The following is a 17,198-nucleotide window of genomic DNA, read 5'->3' as shown; positions in this document are numbered from 1 at the left end:
AACCATCCGTAGACGACTCCGCCAAATTGCTAACCTTAGTTAGACTTTGAAAAAGAAGACACAACCGTAGCGTGGTTCCATAAGGAAGAAACCATCCGTATACGACTCCGCCAAATTGCTAACCTTAGTTAGACTTTGAAAAAGAAGACACAACCGTAGCGTGGCTCCATAAGGAAGAAACCATCCGTAGACGACTCCGCCAAATTGCTAACCTTAGTTAGACTTTGAAAAAGAGATACAACCGTAGCGTGACTCTAGATCTGAAAAGGTATGCCAATAATCACTGGACTTTATTGAGGAGGACTAGTAATGACTAGACTCTATAGGAGATGTTTATGAACACTGGATTTGAAAGCGATGCCAATAACTATTGGACTTGACATGAAACGAAAACTAGTAATGACTAGATTCAATCAGGGAATGCCAGCAAATACCGGACTTGAAAGCTATGCAAATAATCATTGGACTTGACTGCAAGAAGACTAGTGACGATTAGGCTTAATTAAGGGGTGCCAATGAACATTGGACTTTCAAGAAAGCAATGATGCTTGAGAAGTGCAAGAGCTACATGGATCCCTCAGGCCAAGAGGCGGGGTATAACTCTTCAAAAAGTGGCAATCATTCGAATTTCCACACACCAATTATGGATCTCAAATGATTGAAAAACGAGATGGGTTGAATGCCCACCGTCATTCGCACTCTAATCTGCATGCAGCATACGGGGAAATAACCAAAGCAAGATTTGCAAGAAGGAAAATATGTCCCTTATGCAAAAAGGCAGTAAGGGGACTCACAAAAAGTAAGTACAAAGAGAGGACTGGTGACGACCAAACTCTATTAGATGATGCCAGTAACACTGGTCTTTGAAAGAGGTATTGTTACTTACGGAACATAAGAACTACATGGTTCCCTCAGGCCAAAAGGCGGGGTTTAATTCTACGAGAGTGACAATCATTCGAATTGCCACACACAAAGTATGGGTTATCCAAACGATTGAACTCAGCGAAAGGGAAATAACCAATGAAACAATGATTTTGACGAAGAAAAGACTCTGTATCCAATCCACATTAGAGGGAGAAGGTGATACTTCTTCTGGGGATATATCAATTTGTCTGTGTAGCATATGCCAATTTGGCTTTATGCATTGATGCATGTTTGAATTTTTCAGGGCGTAATGCTCCATATTTATGGAAATGCTACGCGTTTTTATAGATGCAATGATTTCTATATGCAAGAGAGGATGGATGAACATCGGAGAGAGCCTTTTGCTTGGAGAACTCTGTGGGGAATTCTTCTTGATGTCCTGACTTTGTCAGGCTACACCAGATGGTTTCTTGACCAACCCCCTAACATGTAACTCCTGCGGGGGACGACTCGCACCAGCAGACTTGTAAGGAAGGAGGCATGATGGCACTTTTTAGAGACATTACCGTCATCATGTTTGGAAACTTGAAGATTGCACCTCCCCCTTTTGACCTTCCACATCTTTGTTGAAGGATAAGGGAATCTAATCAGCACTGCGTAGAATTTGGGCCACAGATGAGAGCTCCAAAGAGAAATAAACTCTGGTATTCAGAAGAAAAGAAACCCTGGGGTTCCATCTCGAGGGAGATTCCCGGTTGACACTTCTTGAAGCGTAGGTACTGGCTTCTGACTGTGCTCGATGATCGAAGATTCCTGCAAAACAAATCAATGCCCCAGGTATGATGGCTCGACCTCGTCCACCATCCCAAGTACTCACAGTCTTAAGCAATTCTATCTGTTTTAGATCATGTTCTTTTTGTAGGACCTCAATGTTAGAAATGCAATGCAACAAAACAGTAAAAATAAAATGATGTAGGAATTTTTTGAGTGAAAGATCTTTTTATTAATGAAAAATTGCCTAACATAGGCGAGTACATCAGGAAGTGGCCCCCTTAAAGAGGTGGCCACCAAAAAGGAAAACAAACAGCATTTACAAACACAGCAACGTAAGAAAAGATTCCATTGGGTTCCAATCTTGCTATGCCTTGCAGATCTTCAATATTCCTTCTGCTTTGCTTTCCGAAATGGATGAATGAATTGATCCTTTACCCTTCTGAGTCCTCCAATCGTGGTGACTAGCTATGCTCAAGGATCTAATGCACGACGCAGTCATTCGCTTTTTGTCCCTCTTTTTCCTGGACCGCCCTTTCGGGTTTTCAATCCACCAGGACCCCTTTTTTGTCTAAGTCGCCCTTTCGGGTTCTCAACTTAGCGGGTGTACTTTATTTCTTTTTCATTCTTTTTCTTGACCTTTTACTTTTCTTTTATTTTACTTTGATTAGGTTTATGTGAAGTATTTTTTAACTGCATCTGCATTCACGGGAAGTGGAAAGTCTTCGCCGTCCATCGTTGAGAGGATCATGGCGCCACCTGAGAAGACTTTCTTTACGACATAAGGCCCTTCGTAATTCGGAGTCCACTTGCCCCTAGGATCATTGTGAATAGGCAGGATCTTCTTGAGCACAAGGTCACCAACTTGAAAATGTCGAGGATGAATCTTCTTGTCAAAGGCTTTCTTCATCTTCTTTTGATAAGCTTGCCCATGGGATATGGCCGCTAATCTCTTTTCATCAATGAGGTTCAGTTGATCAAATCTGGTCTGAACCCAATCAGCTTCACTGAGCTTCACATCTGTCAATACCCTTAATGAAGGAATCTCGACCTCAATCGGAAGAATCGCTTCCATGCCATATACTAATGAGAAGGGAGTTGCCCCTGTGGAAGTACGCACCGAGGTACGATAACCATGTAAAGCAAAAGGCAACATCTCATGCCAATCTTTATAGGTGACCACCATCTTTTGCACAATCTTCTTGATATTCTTATTGGCCGCTTCAACTGCACCATTCATCTTTGGCCTGTACGGGGAGGAGTTATGATGCGTAATCTTGAAGTTCTCGCATAATTCCTTCATCATCTTATTATTGAGGTTGGATCCATTATCAGTGATAATTTTCTCAGGAACCCCATAACGACAGATTATATTGTGCTTGATGAAGCGAGTCACTACTTGCTTGGAGACATTTGCATAAGAAGCAGCTTCAACCCACTTGGTGAAGTAGTCAATGGCAACGAGGATGAAACGATGTCCATTGGAAGCGGTGGGCTTAATTTCTCCAATCATATCAATGCCCCACATAGCAAACGACCAAGGAGATGTTAACACATTCAGAGGAACTGGAGGTACATGAACCCTATCTGCATACACCTGACATTTGTAACATACCACCACATGGCTGAAACAATCATGCTCCATGGTCGACCAATAATAACCTGCTCTCAATATTTTTCTAGCCATGGTGTGTCCACTCGCATGTGTACCAAAGAATCCTTCATGCACCTCTTGTATGATCTTTGCTGCTTCGTGTCTATCCACGCATCTGAGCAACACAGAATCAAAATTCCTCTTGTACAACACACCCCCAGCAAGGAAGAACTTGGAAGATAATCTCTTTAGAGTTTTCCTATCCGTAAGGGAAGCACCCTCAGGATACTCTTGGGTCTCCAGAAATTTCTTAATGTCATAAAACCATGGTTTCTCATCAGGCACGTTATCAATGACGCCACAGAATGCGGGCTCATCCAACCTTTTGATCACCATTGAAGGCGCTTCATTGTCCCATTTAACTTTGAACATGGACGCTAAAGTGGCTAAAGCATCAGCCAAATGATTTTCCTCTCGTGGGATGTGATCAAAGGTGATATCATCGAAATATTGAGCCAATTTCACAACATGTTCTCTATAGGGAATCAAATTGGGGTGGCGTGTTTCCCAATCTCCGTTGATCTGACTAATCACCAAAGCAGAATCTCCATAAACTGCGAGATTTTTAATCCTCAAATCAATGGCAGCCTCAATACCATATATGCAAGCCTCATATTCAGCCACATTATTAGTACAATCAAAACAAATCCTGGCCGTGAATGGAATATGAAAACCTGTCGGAGAAGTAAGCACAACACCAATACCATTGCCCAATGCATTAGAAGCACCATCGAACACAAGCGTCCATCGCGCCCCTGGTTCTGGTCCTTCCTCTTGATCTTGACTATTAGAAGTCTCTGCCACACACATTATATCCTCATCATTAAACTCAAAGTGCATAGACTGGTAATCATCCACAGGTTGATGCGCAAGGTAATCAGCAACCACACTACTTTTAATGGCCTTTTGAGTAGTGTATTGTATGTCATATTCTGTCAAGATCATTTGCCAACGGGCAATCCTTCCTGTCAATGCTGGTTTCTCAAATATATATTTGATCGGATCCATCTTTGAAATCAACAAAGTGGTGTGAGTCAACATATACTATCTCAGTCGGCGAGCAGCCCATGCCAAAGCACAACAAGTTTTCTCGAGTAGTGAGTATCTTGATTCACAATCGGTAAACTTTTTTCTAAGGTAATAAATTGCATGCTCTTTTCGACCAGACTCGTCATGCTGCCCCAGCACACACCCCATTGAATTCTCGAGGACTGTTAAGTACATGATCAATGGTCTACCTTCCACTAGAGGCATAAGGATTGGAGGCTCTTGCAAATACTCTTTAACTTTATCAAATGCCCTTTGACAATGGTCATCCCACTTTATTGCCTGATTCTTTCTCAATAGCTTGAAGATAGGTTCACATGTGGCGGTAAGGTGTGAGATGAATCTCGCAATGTAATTCAACCTTCCCAGGAACCCACGAACCTGTTTCTCAGTCCTCGGCTCAGGCATCTCTTGTATGGATTTTACCTTTGCAGGATCGACCTCAATACCCTTTTCGCTTACAATGAAACCAAGCAACTTTCCGGATCTCACTCCGAAGGTACATTTATTGGGATTCAACCTTAACCTGAATTTTCTCAACCTTTCAAATAGTTTCTTCAAGTGGACGAGGTGCTCCTCTTCAGTATGGGACTTTGCAATCATGTCGTCCACATAGACCTCAATCTCCTTATGAATCATGTCGTGAAACAAAGTCACCATAGCTCTTTGATAGGTTGCCCCAGCATTCTTCAACCCAAATGGCATGACCTTGTAACAAAATGTGCCCCATGGCGTAATGAATGTTGTCTTTTCCATATCCTCGGGCGCCATCTTTATCTGATTGTAACCAGAAAAACCGTCCATGAAGGAGAAAACTGAGAACTGAGCAGTATTATCTACCAACACATCAATGTGAGGAAGCAGGAAATCATCCTTCGGGCTTGCTCTATTCAGATCTCGATAGTCGACACACATTCGTACCTTCCCATCTTTCTTAGGTACAAGTACAATATTGGCGACCCACGGTGGTAAACTGTTACAGCGAGAAAGCCAGCATCAAACTGCTTCTGAACCTCTTCCTGGATTTTCTTGGACATGTCAGGACGTGTTCTTCTGAGTTTCTGTTTGACAGGCGGAGAATCTTCTTTAAGAGGTAACCTGTGCACAACAATATCAGTATCTAATCCAGGCATATCTTCGTAAGACCAAGCGAAGATATCAGAATACTCCTTCAACATTCCAATCAAATTTTCTTTTACATCCTCATTCAAAGAAGCCCCTATTTTAACCTCCCTTCTCATCTCTTCGGTGCCAAGATTCACCGTCTCAATAGGCTCTTGATGTGGCTCGATCACTTTCTCTTCTTGTTTCAACAATCTGGCTAACTCATCAGGGAGTTCACAATCTTCTTCATCCCCTTCTTCAGCGATGTAGATAGGATTGTTGAAGTCATAACGAGGCATAGCAAAATCGTTATCAACAGAATCTGGAGGAGAAGTGGATCTGCATGAATTATGATTTATGCTTTATTTTAGAATGGAGGGATGATGATGAATAAGAAATGTTGCCATTTTTTTTATTTAACAAACCTAAAGGTAAAAAAGAAAATGAAAGACAAGGAACAAAATGTTTGAATGCAAAAACATCCTTTTATTAATGATTTTAACATTGAAAAACAACAAATGATGCCCTACATGTGTTTCACTGTGTCTTGGGTAGAACACAGGAATTATTGCATGATAAACAAAAACAAACAGTATTACTCTTGATCAAAAGCAATTGAGATGATGTCCTCGGATGACCAGTTGAGAAGCTTTTGTCCTGGGGAACATGGCTTGATCCATCCCTCGATATCATAATCGCTATCCATATCATCATCAGCAGCACAAATATGATCCTTGACAATGCCAGCACTAGAGAACTTGATCGGAACGAAAGTTCCGGGCTTCTTGGGGGCCTCATTAGATGAACTCTGACCCACTTGATAACCAATCCCACATTTATCCTGCTTGATCGGTAAATCCAAGACTCGGCCCCATCCTTCAGGATGACCAGACTCAACCACAGCTTTAGCCTCTTTTAGTGAAGACATGGGAGCCTCCAACTTCTTATTTTTAGCATAAGGGATTTTGATAGTCTGGACAGCCTCAAAGGCCTGGCAAGGTGTCTCGTGGACCTCTCCTTCCACCTCGATATACCTGAAGGACGCAAGATGACTTACCACGTGTTCTTCTTCCCCATATATTGTGACTATCTTTCCTTGAGTCGCGAATTTGAGTTTCTGATGTAATGTGGAAGTCACGGCCCCAGCAGCATGGATCCATGGGCGTCCTAGGAGACAACTGTAAGACGGGTGGATATCCATCACGAAGAAAGTAATAGTGAAGAGCTGAGGGCCTATCATTATTGGCAAGTCAACTTCCCCGAACACCGATCTCTTCGAGCCATCAAAGGCTCTCACCGTCAATTCACTCGGCCTTATCTCAACACCAGAATAGTCTAGCCTCATCAAAGACGACTTTGATAATACATTCAAAGAAGATCTAGTGTCCACGAGAACGCGTGACAACACAGTCCCTTTGCACTCCACTGATATATGCAAAGCTTTATTGTGGTTTCTACCTTCGGAAGGCAAGTCTGCATCAGTGAATCCCAACCCATTGCCAGCGTTGATGTTTGACACTACTCCTTCAAGTTGATTCACTGAGATCTCCGGAGGGACAAAGGCAGTACTTAGAATTCTCAACAAAGCATTTCGATGTGTCTTCGAACACAAAAGTAATTGCAAAATCGAAATCTTTGATTGAGTTTGACTCAGTTGGTCAACCACATTATACTCACTTTTCTTGATGATCTTTAAGAACCCTTCCATCTCTTTGGCCACAGTATCTTCAGAATTAGAGCTTTGCCCTTGCTCCACTGTATCTTCTACCACTCTTTTCCCTTTAGCTTGAGCTAGAGCTTCTGTACTATCGTCTCTAGTATTCTAAGGAGTATTGAGAATACGACCACTCCTTGTCATCCTTCCCATGCCAACAACATTATCCACATCTTCTTTCTCAACTGGCATCTTAATCTCATATTTGGCCCCTTGGTAGAAAACTTCTCCCCCTTAATTCCATGGGATTGCTTTTTCACTGTTATATGGGACGGGACCAGGCAATGTAATCACCAAAGGAGGTGCTCTGGCAGGAATTGGAATCTTGGCAGGAATATACGGGATGGATTCCACATTGACTTCATTCTCGACTATTTCAGGATGTCGCACACGCTCAAACTGTAGATACGCACTATCCATCAACTGTTGAACCCCACTTTTCACCTTATCACAAACCGAGGAAATGGCCATGCAGTTAGTACAGAATTCTCCACAACCAGAGTATAGACCCATCCTCGATAATTCCTCCTTCAATAATGGCAACAAAGAGCCCAATTCAATCTCATCCTTGACCAAGCGAGTATCTTCGACAAACTCGATGGCATTTGTAGCGTGAGCTCCATGGGGAGGCATAGGATTCTGAACAACATTAGGTCCTTGAGTAGGAGTAAACTCAATGGCCTTAGAGTCGAGAAGATTTTGAACCTGATGCTTCAACGCTTTACAGTTTTCAATGCTATGTCCAGGTGCCCCGGAGTGGAATTCACATCTCGCATTGGCATCCCAATTAGCATGCAACTTAGCAGGAGTGGCTAGAGTCCTCAATTGTACTAACTTCAAATCGAGGAGATATGGCAGTACTTGTGCATATGTCATCGGGATCGGATCAAAAACCCTTTCAGGCGCTTTCAGTTGATATTGACGTGGAGCATACCCTCGTTGCTGATGTTGCTGAAAAGGTGCATTTGGTATAGTCACAGCGGCTACTTGTTGATAAGCATGGCCCTTGCCTTGACCATAGTAGGCAGCACTAGTCTCGCCCTCTCTTTTCTTGGCAAACCCATTGTATGGCTTCTTTCTACCAGCCCCAGAGGAGGAACTAGCAGTACTTGGATTCTGTATTCTACCAGCCTTAATCCCACTTTCAATATGTTCACCAATCATGACCAAATCGGAGAAACTCGAGGATGCGGAGCAGGCGGAGTAATATTGGCCCTCCAGAGTATTGGTGAACATATCCATCATCTCTCTTTCCAACATATGTGGTTGGACTCTAGCCGCCAACTCGCGCCATTTCTGCGCATATTCTTTGAAGGACTCATTAGCTTTCTGGGCTAGATTCTGTAACTGAGTGCGATTTGGTGCCATGTCAACATTATACTGATATTGCTTTATGAAGGCCTCGACTAAGTCCCTCCAACTTCGGATGTTAGCCCTCTCCAATCTCATGTACCATTCGAAGGATGCCCCAGTCAGGCTATCTTGGAAGAAGTGCATCAATAATCCTTCGTCCTCAGAGTACACATGCATTTTGCGATAGTAAGTTTGGACATGTGTCTTAGGACAAGTATTCCCCTTGTATTTCTCAAAATTGGGTACCTTGAACTTCAGGGGCACACGGACGCCAGGAACTAAACCCAAGTCATTGATATCCATCCCCGGTCCTTGGCCTTCCATAGCCCTCATCCTTTCCTCCAGGCCTCTAAACATCCTTCCAGCATCATGTGGAAGTCCCCATTCACTTTCAGGAAACAAATCCTCGTGTCGGTCCTCTTCCACCATGGGGATAGCAGCAGCCTTTCTGATTTGTTGTGTAGTTTGTCCTTCAGGAGTAGGCTGGGGAGGCCCAGGAGGATTACCTTGATTGGCAGCAGGAGGAATTACACCAGGTCCTCTGTTCACAGGTTCACCATTGACACGGATATCAGTAGAATTTATTTGCGGGGGGTCCGCAACAACCTGAGCAACTGTGTCCATTCGGATTCTGAGCTCTTCTTGGCGATCAGCCATGCCTTGCATGACTTCCATGAACTGAACCATCTGAGCAGTAACCTGAGTTCTCATCTGGATAAGATCATCCCTTAACTGATCCATTTGCAGTGAATGATTAGCCCTCGTATAGTAGCGATGTGTAGGTGGAGGTGCAATTGCTGTAAGAGAAAACCTGATCAGTCAAATAAGAACACCATCTGATGTACCTATTTGTGCATGATGTGCATGAGGTGCATGTGTGCATATGATGTGAGGTGCCATTTTCAGAGTATCCAAAATATTTAATATTAATCAAGAATGTTTAACAATGTGACAAAAGATAAGCATCAAGAGGAAACAAAAGACTCAGATTTCATTAAAAACGTACTCTTAAATTCGGGCATACCCATTCATTAACAAGATAGTTCAAATAACGGAAAATAGAAGGACCCCATCCAACAAGCCTGGTGGTGGTCATGAAATACAAGCTCAATCATTAATCCATCTTGGTGTAAAACAAAGGTCCTCCTTGTCTGAAGTGCTCGTCGCTCCACTTCTTAGTTTCATCAAACATTTTCTTTGTCACTTCTCGATCTCTTCCTTTGACAAAACTCTGAATCACCACATCTTTGCGAAACAACTGCCCATCCAACATCTCACAGTGGACCACCAAGCTCTCACATCCTTTGCAATTAGGAAGGGTATCCTTCTCAGATGTACTTCCTATTTCCGTTATCTGGTTTTTGAGCTTTGCATTCTCTTCTGTTAGTCGAGCGGAGCGGAGATGACTATCTTTAAGCTACGTCTCAACTGCTATCCTTTGGGTAATTTCCTCTTCAAGCTTCTTCTCGACTACTATCCTCTGGGTAGTTTCCTCTTCAAGTTTCTTTTTCAAACTCTTCACCTCGGCCCTAGCCTCTTTCTCTATTCTGAGCTTGTGAGCCCTTAAGTCTTCTCTGTATTCTCGCTTGAGCTTTTATTCCGCTTCTTTTACAGCTTCTTCTATAACCCTTTGATGATCCTCAACACGAACGGTGGTAGCTCTTTCACCCCTTTCAGCTCTAGCCCTTTTTTGAACTCTGGAAGATCCACCTTTCAGCATTTTAACCTCATATGCTAATTCAGCCCTTCTCTGATCCACCAAGAAGTACTTTATCTTAGCGTCTTCCCTTTTTTCTCGCAACCTGATATTTTCCACATGCACTTGGTTGTACTCTTCAGCTGGTACAGTGGCAGTTAAAATCTCAGGTGGTTGTTCATATAGAGGACTAACCTTCGGGAAGGGCAACAGGCGTTCCTTAACTCTCTCTTTAACCCATTCAGTATAAGCTTGCTTAGAAATAGCATTCATCCCCCCCAAGGTAGTTCGGTCATCTGTATGAATGTTGTTCCACGCGCTTCTTGCCTTCTCCAAACCTTTTGGATCGGTTCCTTTCTCAAAGCAAACAGACTCGAATATCTCTTTATCCAAGGGCTTGTCCTTCAATGCAAAAACCAACTGGCGCAGTGCGAGCCTCGGATTATAATTGATAACTCCTTTTGTTCCTATGAGAGGAACGTTGTCAAAACTTCCACATCTGGTTATAACTTGCTCAATGTCTGTTCGGAGGTGATACCAAACAATATCGTTTGCAGTAAGTCACATGATCCTTTGAGGCCATTTCTGTGAATCTCTTGTGGTGACAAACGCTCCTCTTTTAGGCAAATGTGAGGAAAACCATTCGTATAATATTGGTAAACAGCCCCCAACTGATCCTTTCTTCCCATACCTAGAATGGATGGCATAATAAGTGTCGGCCAACAGAGTGGGCACAGGATTTTGATCCATGAAGAGACAGATGGCTGTAAGATCGATAAAGTTTGGAATATTCGGGAACATCACTAATCCATAGATCATGACGGCCAGGAGAGCATTGAATTATTTCCACTTTTCCTCATTAGCAAGGGCTTCAGCCTTCTTCATCAGAAATCTCACATAGAATCCATGGGTTCCACCATTAGGCTTCCAGTTATCCGTAACGTCCTTCAAGCTCAAATAAAGAGCACTAGCAATGCGATCCATTTTGGGCTTCTCAGGTACACATACAAAAGGAACCTTATGTTGGACTTTGATTTGAAGAATGTGTGCATACTCTTCGAGGGTAGGGGCTAATTGGTAATCTTGAAAGGTGAAGCATCGCAGCTCAGAATCATAGAACTGAAGAAGAGTATAGAGACCCCACTCATCAATACGAGTGGTTAACATAAGCAGAATGTGGCCATAAGTCTTTCTGAACTCATCCAGATTGTGTCCAGTAACTAGGGCGCTCAACTGAACCAAAGGTGTCGTGTCCTCATGATAGAAACTGCAAGTGAATGTACGCTTCGTAGCCTCTTTTTTGACGGTCACACTGTTAGCCATTCTTGATGAGAAGTGTTGACTTTGGATACCCTGAAAAATGGCATGCATATGAATATTAATCTCTTTTCTCTTTCCCTTTTTTTCTCTTTTTTTTTTTTGAAATTAAACATGCTATGATGAGTATGATGCAATGAAAGGTCCTCACCATATAAGAGAAGTGTATGTTGCCTCTGAACAAGATCGGATGTTGTAGGATCAAAGGTCCGGCATAGGTACCACAAAACCATAAGAACAATAGTCACCAACAGAACAAAACAGTCACCAACGGTACCTGTCATGTATATCCCACCCCACTCACAGGTGAATCTAGGTCAAGGTAGGTCAAAGGTCCCCAGCGCTAACAATTCTCCTGAAACACCATCATTGTTGCAAATACATGCCAACAATGGTATCTCATTCGAATCTCAACTAGTCGTGGGTCTCATGATCGCAATCAACAGAACCTGACATTCTGTTGGCGTCATGACTATCCACTCTATCCTAGGTATCCTATGTGTCAAATATGGCCTGGTTATTGGGCCTTTTACCTCATAAAACATCCCACCCAACCTGCAAAACAAGACAGAAAAATATATGGCCCCCACGGGGGCCCATAATATGGCCCAGATGCATGCGGAAAGTAAACATGATATGCAAGCAGAAAATAAACATGGTATGCAAACACATATATACAGGATGTAAGCATATAAGCACACAAAGAAACACCCAATAAACAAAACAAACAAAGGCTAGGATCGACTCGCTAAGAATGGACCAACACAGGTCTATCACATCCCCAGCAGAGTCGCCAACTGTCACTACCGCGAAAAATGGAATCAGAGTCGCCACTAATATATTCATCCCATCAAGGGAAAGGAATACCAGGAAACCTAACTCATAATAAGAACAAGGTCTTTCGACCAGAGAACAGGGCACGGGAGTCGGTTACGCAAGGGGAAGGTACTAGCACCCCTCACGCCCATCGTACTCGATGGTATCCACCTATGTTTGTTTCTATCTAAAGGGTGTATATCTAATGTCTAAACCTAAATGCTAATGAATGCAAAAAGAAATACGGGGAAAAGAAGGAATTATTTAAAAGTGTGCTCGCTTAGGCCCCGCGACCCAATGCCTACGTATCCTTTTCAAGAATCAGAGCGACCGTAGTTCGGCTCAATAGTTTCCATTTGTTTTGTGTTTTTTAGTTGAACAGAGGTTAAAGTCACACTCCACGATGCTCGACCTTTGGAGACTTACACGCCTAATTTTGGAATGGACTTAACTTGTTCTTAAGAGAAGAGATATTGGGTTTGTGTTTTTTATGTAACTACATGATGAACAAAACCCAATACAAGGCTCCGCACCACTTCATTACTTTATTTTAATTTGGACCATTATTAAGTGTTTTAAATGTTTTTGGTTGAGTATTTTTTTAAAGGGGATTTACTTTGCGATTTGAATTACATGAAAATGTATAATGATCGAGAAACAGATTAGGGAATGAATCCCACTCATTTCTATCCCATTATGTAATTTTCGAGAAACAGATTAGGGAATGAATCCCACTCATTTCTCTCCCACTAAGTGATTGAGAAACAAATTAGGGAATAAATCCCACTCATTTCTCTACCACTTTTAGTAAGGTGTGATTCGCATATCTATTTATTAGTGTTTTAATTTTGAAAAGAAAAAGAATGAAAAAAGGGGGGACTAACCTATTTTCTAGCCTAATTGTTATTCTAAATCCTATTTAAGATCTAAACTAAAATCTAAAGGGAATTAACTAAGAAGAAAGTTGTTTAAGTTGACTAAAGTCAACTTTAACAACTAGGGGTATTTTAGACATTTCTCAAAATATGAAAATATTCACAAAAAAGAAAGAATTAAAATCTAAACTAACCATGAAAATATTCACAAGCAATTTGTATTTTTATTAAACCTAAAACTATTTTTAAGAATTAAAACTAAAACTATGTATTTTGATTATTTATTAACCAATCAACAATTAAAAGAAAAATAGCAAAAACAACAATTAAAAAAACTAAACAAAAAAAGATTATTTACTTCTAAAATCTAATTGGTTAAAACATATTTTTTTTTATGACATGGAAGTTGAATTAATCAAACCAAACAAATTTAAGCAAATTCTAAAAAAAAAAACCTATTACAGGGGTGCAATAGCAATTGAAATTTGAACTGGAAACTAGTGTGATGCACGTTTGGGCCTTATCTTGGGGGGTAGAAATAGAATTTGCGCTAAGGCCCAGTCCATTACATGGTGGTGCATCAGTGATAATGGGGTGTGATCCAGAAGATGGGCAAAGCCCAAGGCGCGTGGCCCAACTTGTATCACCTTGTTCCATTATTATTTCATTTGTATTTTATTCAGCATGTGATTTATTGTATATCCTATGGTTTTTATGTGAATGTGATCATGCAACAATACATCAATTGGGCAAAGTTTCTTTAAGTATAATAAGACAAAAATGAAATGCTGGACCAATACCACTTCGACACGTCCAGCCCCAATCATGTGAATAAGCCAAAACAAATAGAAAACCGTTGGAGGCCAACCTATGAGAACGTGCCACGTGAGATCCAGAGTAAAACAAAACCAAGCCACACAGACGCCGGAGCTAGGGCTCCGGTCGTCTTCTCCGGTAGTGCTCCACCGTGACTACCACCTAACGCGCCCAGAAAAACATGAAACGACCCTTATCTCACTCGGATTTTCACGTAGATTCCAGATCCAGCATTATTTTTTTCTAATTCCTACTCTAGCATTCAAATAGAAAGAAATATAAAAACCCTAACTCTATGAACCTCCATGAAAATGCAATGTAAGGACGTTACCACAATTATCAAGAAGCATAGCATGCATATATCACGTTTAAACATTCAAATAATCACAGCTCAAGCAAAACAAACAACACACCTCAAGGATCCAAAAACTATCACGCAAGTGCATCGTATACTTTGCAAACATGATGATATCAGATCTAGCACATGCTTTTAATGCAAAGGAAATCAGGAATCTTACCTGTTGAATCTTGAAGGAAAAACTCCAAAGAAAACTCTACAAGCTCTGGATCTTGATGATGTCGCTGAATACAACTCCGGAAGAATCTTGTAGAGACTGAGAAATAAACTCAAGTCTAGTGTTTAGCTCGAATCCTGAACTTGACGAAGCTTTGAAAAAAATGGCGATAGTGGAGAATCTTGTAGGAACCGATTCAAGATGATGATGATAGTAGATGGAAGATGAAGATGATGATGGAAGTTGAAGGTTGAGTTGAAAGAATGGTGGTTAGAGGCAGTTGTGGTGGCCGGAGAATTTTGTTGGAGTTTGTTAGGGTGGCCGGAATCAGTTGCTATGGTGGTTAGAGATGGTTGAGATGAGAGAATGAGGGAGAGGGAGAAGAGAGTAGTGAAAGGGTGAGAGAAGCATGAAGCTGGGAAGAAGAGAAAGTGAGAGAGTGTCTGTTCTCGTGAGCATGTGAGGTGATAGCTTTATATAGAAAGTGTGGGAGCTCCTTTTTTAATGAATATGTGAAGTGGGACCTTTTCTTTATGCTTAATGAGCAAGTTTGTGACATTTTAAGTAAATTTTGTATATGCTTTTCGTGTACCCAGTAACTGCATGGCAACTTATGGGATGGTGAATGTTGACAACAATGCATGCACATCTTTTCAAAACCTTGTATGGATTACTTTGCATGTTCATAATTCAAACTACACCTTATCATTTTACTTGAACTCAGAATCAATGAGAAGAGGAAATGGAGTATAGCAGGATTAGTGTTTGGAGATCTTCGAGATAAGACCTAGAAGTATGAACAAACTGAACCCAAACATGTTGTGTTACCATTGCAATCTCTTGCGCGCCTACTGGGACTTCTGGCCTTATATTCGTGGCAGGTACATAACTTGGTCATGTCATGACTTTGAGCCTCTATATCCTGATCAATACGCGTTCATTTACCATACTCCATAGCTTTTTGAAAAGAGAACATGGTAAAGAGTAACATGAATCCACAATTAATTTCAATGGAGTTTTTTTAAGCCTCTATAATTGACATTCAAAATGGCATGCCAAGTGTTTGACATAATGTCACGCGCATGACCTGGATTTGTGCTTATGCCTTAGTCAAAATGTGTCTTGGCGAGGTCATGACTTTAAGTTTCTCTATCTTGATCAATACTTGTCCAAATGATCCAATTCTTGTCTCATTGGATAGAGGGAATGGAGGAGAAGAGATGCACACCAATTTTGTATTTTATGGACCTTTATATTTCTCTAGAACTGGCTTCAAAGATGGTGCGCCATGTGTTTGATCAAATGCTTCCTGCTTGCCCAGAATTTGTTTAGCAACATGACATGGACTCACTTGTGATCTTCCAACTTTACACTTCCATAACTCTTAATCAATACCTTATTTGAAAAAACTTACAACTACAAAGTTGTTAAGGACCGTGAGATGAACAACTTTTATGTTAAATCTTTCTCAAAAAAATGTCTCTAACCATGTGTAAATGTGTCCTGAAGTCAGCTGATCCATTCTTTGAAAACCTTCCAAAATGTTTCTAAGTATCAAACTTTCCTCTTTTGGAAATTTCATTTTTCAACTAATTTCCAAAAATGGCAAATTTAACTACTTCTTGATTTTATTTTGTTTTGTTGACTTTCTTTGACCGATTTCCACCAAAAATCAACATTTGCATATTGACCCTGATTTTGACCAAAAAGTCAACATTTCCTGACTTTTCTAGTTCCGGATGAATTTCTCGATTAATCCGTTTCTTGCCCGATTTCCAATCAGTCTTCAAGTCAATGAGAATCAAATGAATACTTCCTTAATGCACCCATTATTTCATACTCAACAATCATCTCCTGATTAAATGTGGAGCGAAAAGTCAACAGCGTTAACTTTGGTCAAAACCCTAACTTGGAAAGTCCGATGAACTTGAGGATTGTATCTTTTAATCAAGGCTTTGGCTTGGAGACAATAAAACTCTGATTTTAGGAGGATTTCAATGGGAACGGTGCCATACCATTATACTTCACATCTTCCCTTATTTTTTATCAGAAATTTCTTCTGCGGAAGCTCTTTTCTTATCAATTCTGGATAGTAACCATGATATGGATGAATGTAATGGATGAATGGCCTAGATGAGGTATGCACATGAATGTAATGTGAAGGCCAATTGGGGAATAAATAAGTGGGCAAATTTTGGGGTGCAACAGAACTCAAGTATTTCCTTGGGATCCAGATCAATCAAACTTCTGAAGTAACTTATGTTCAACAGACCAAGTATGTGAAAGAACTTCTGAAGAAGTTTAATCTTTCAGAAAGCACAGAAGCAAAGACTCCTATGCATCCAACATGTGTTCTAGGTAAGGATGAGGTAAGTAAGAAGGTAGATCAGAAGCTCTATAGAGGTATGATTGGATCTCTTCTATATTTTACTGCTTCTAGACCAGACATTTTATTCAGTGTTTGTCTGTGTGCAAGATTCCAATCAGATCCTAGAGAATCTCACTTAACTGTTGTTAAGAGAATTCTGAGGTATCTGAAAGGTACTACTAATATTGGTTTAGTCTACAGAAGATCTTAAGAATACAACTTAGTAGGATTTTGTGATTCTGATTACGCTGGAGATAGAGTTGAAAGGAAAAATACTTATGGAAGTTG

At 41.0% G+C, this 17,198-nt stretch overlaps 2 protein-coding genes across 2 annotated transcripts; both read right to left on the bottom strand.

Annotated features, from left to right (window-relative positions):
* Window positions 1-7,388: 7,388 nt before the first annotated feature.
* LOC131597227 (uncharacterized) lies at window positions 7,389-9,248 on the bottom strand. Its single transcript, XM_058869936.1, has one exon. It carries the CDS (start codon window positions 9,246-9,248, stop codon window positions 7,389-7,391), a length of 1,860 nt encoding a protein of 619 aa, XP_058725919.1.
* Window positions 9,249-10,101: 853 nt separating this feature from the next.
* LOC131597226 (uncharacterized) lies at window positions 10,102-11,022 on the bottom strand. Its single transcript, XM_058869935.1, has 2 exons — window positions 10,866-11,022; window positions 10,102-10,724 (listed from the first exon to the last, which is right to left on the bottom strand). Exons 1-2 carry the CDS (start codon window positions 11,020-11,022, stop codon window positions 10,102-10,104), a joined length of 780 nt encoding a protein of 259 aa, XP_058725918.1.
* Between the last annotated feature and the right edge of the window lie 6,176 nt (window positions 11,023-17,198).

This window comes from Vicia villosa, linkage group LG4 (assembly GCF_029867415.1).
Source record: "Vicia villosa cultivar HV-30 ecotype Madison, WI linkage group LG4, Vvil1.0, whole genome shotgun sequence".
Taxonomy (NCBI): Eukaryota; Viridiplantae; Streptophyta; class Magnoliopsida; order Fabales; family Fabaceae; genus Vicia; species Vicia villosa.
This window is presented reverse-complemented; position numbering and strand designations above follow the sequence as displayed.

Excerpts from the sequence above, each read along its gene's own strand:
- LOC131597226 (XM_058869935.1), bottom strand. The coding sequence starts at position 11,022 with ATGATCTATGGATTAGTGATGTTCCCGAATATTCCAAACTTTATCGAT. Across the intron at positions 10,725-10,865 it reads GAAAGGATCAGTTGGGGGCT|ACATTGAGCAAGTTATAACC; the intron begins GTTTACCAATAT and ends ACCTCCGAACAG.
- LOC131597227 (XM_058869936.1), bottom strand. The coding sequence starts at position 9,248 with ATGGATCAGTTAAGGGATGATCTTATCCAGATGAGAACTCAGGTTACT.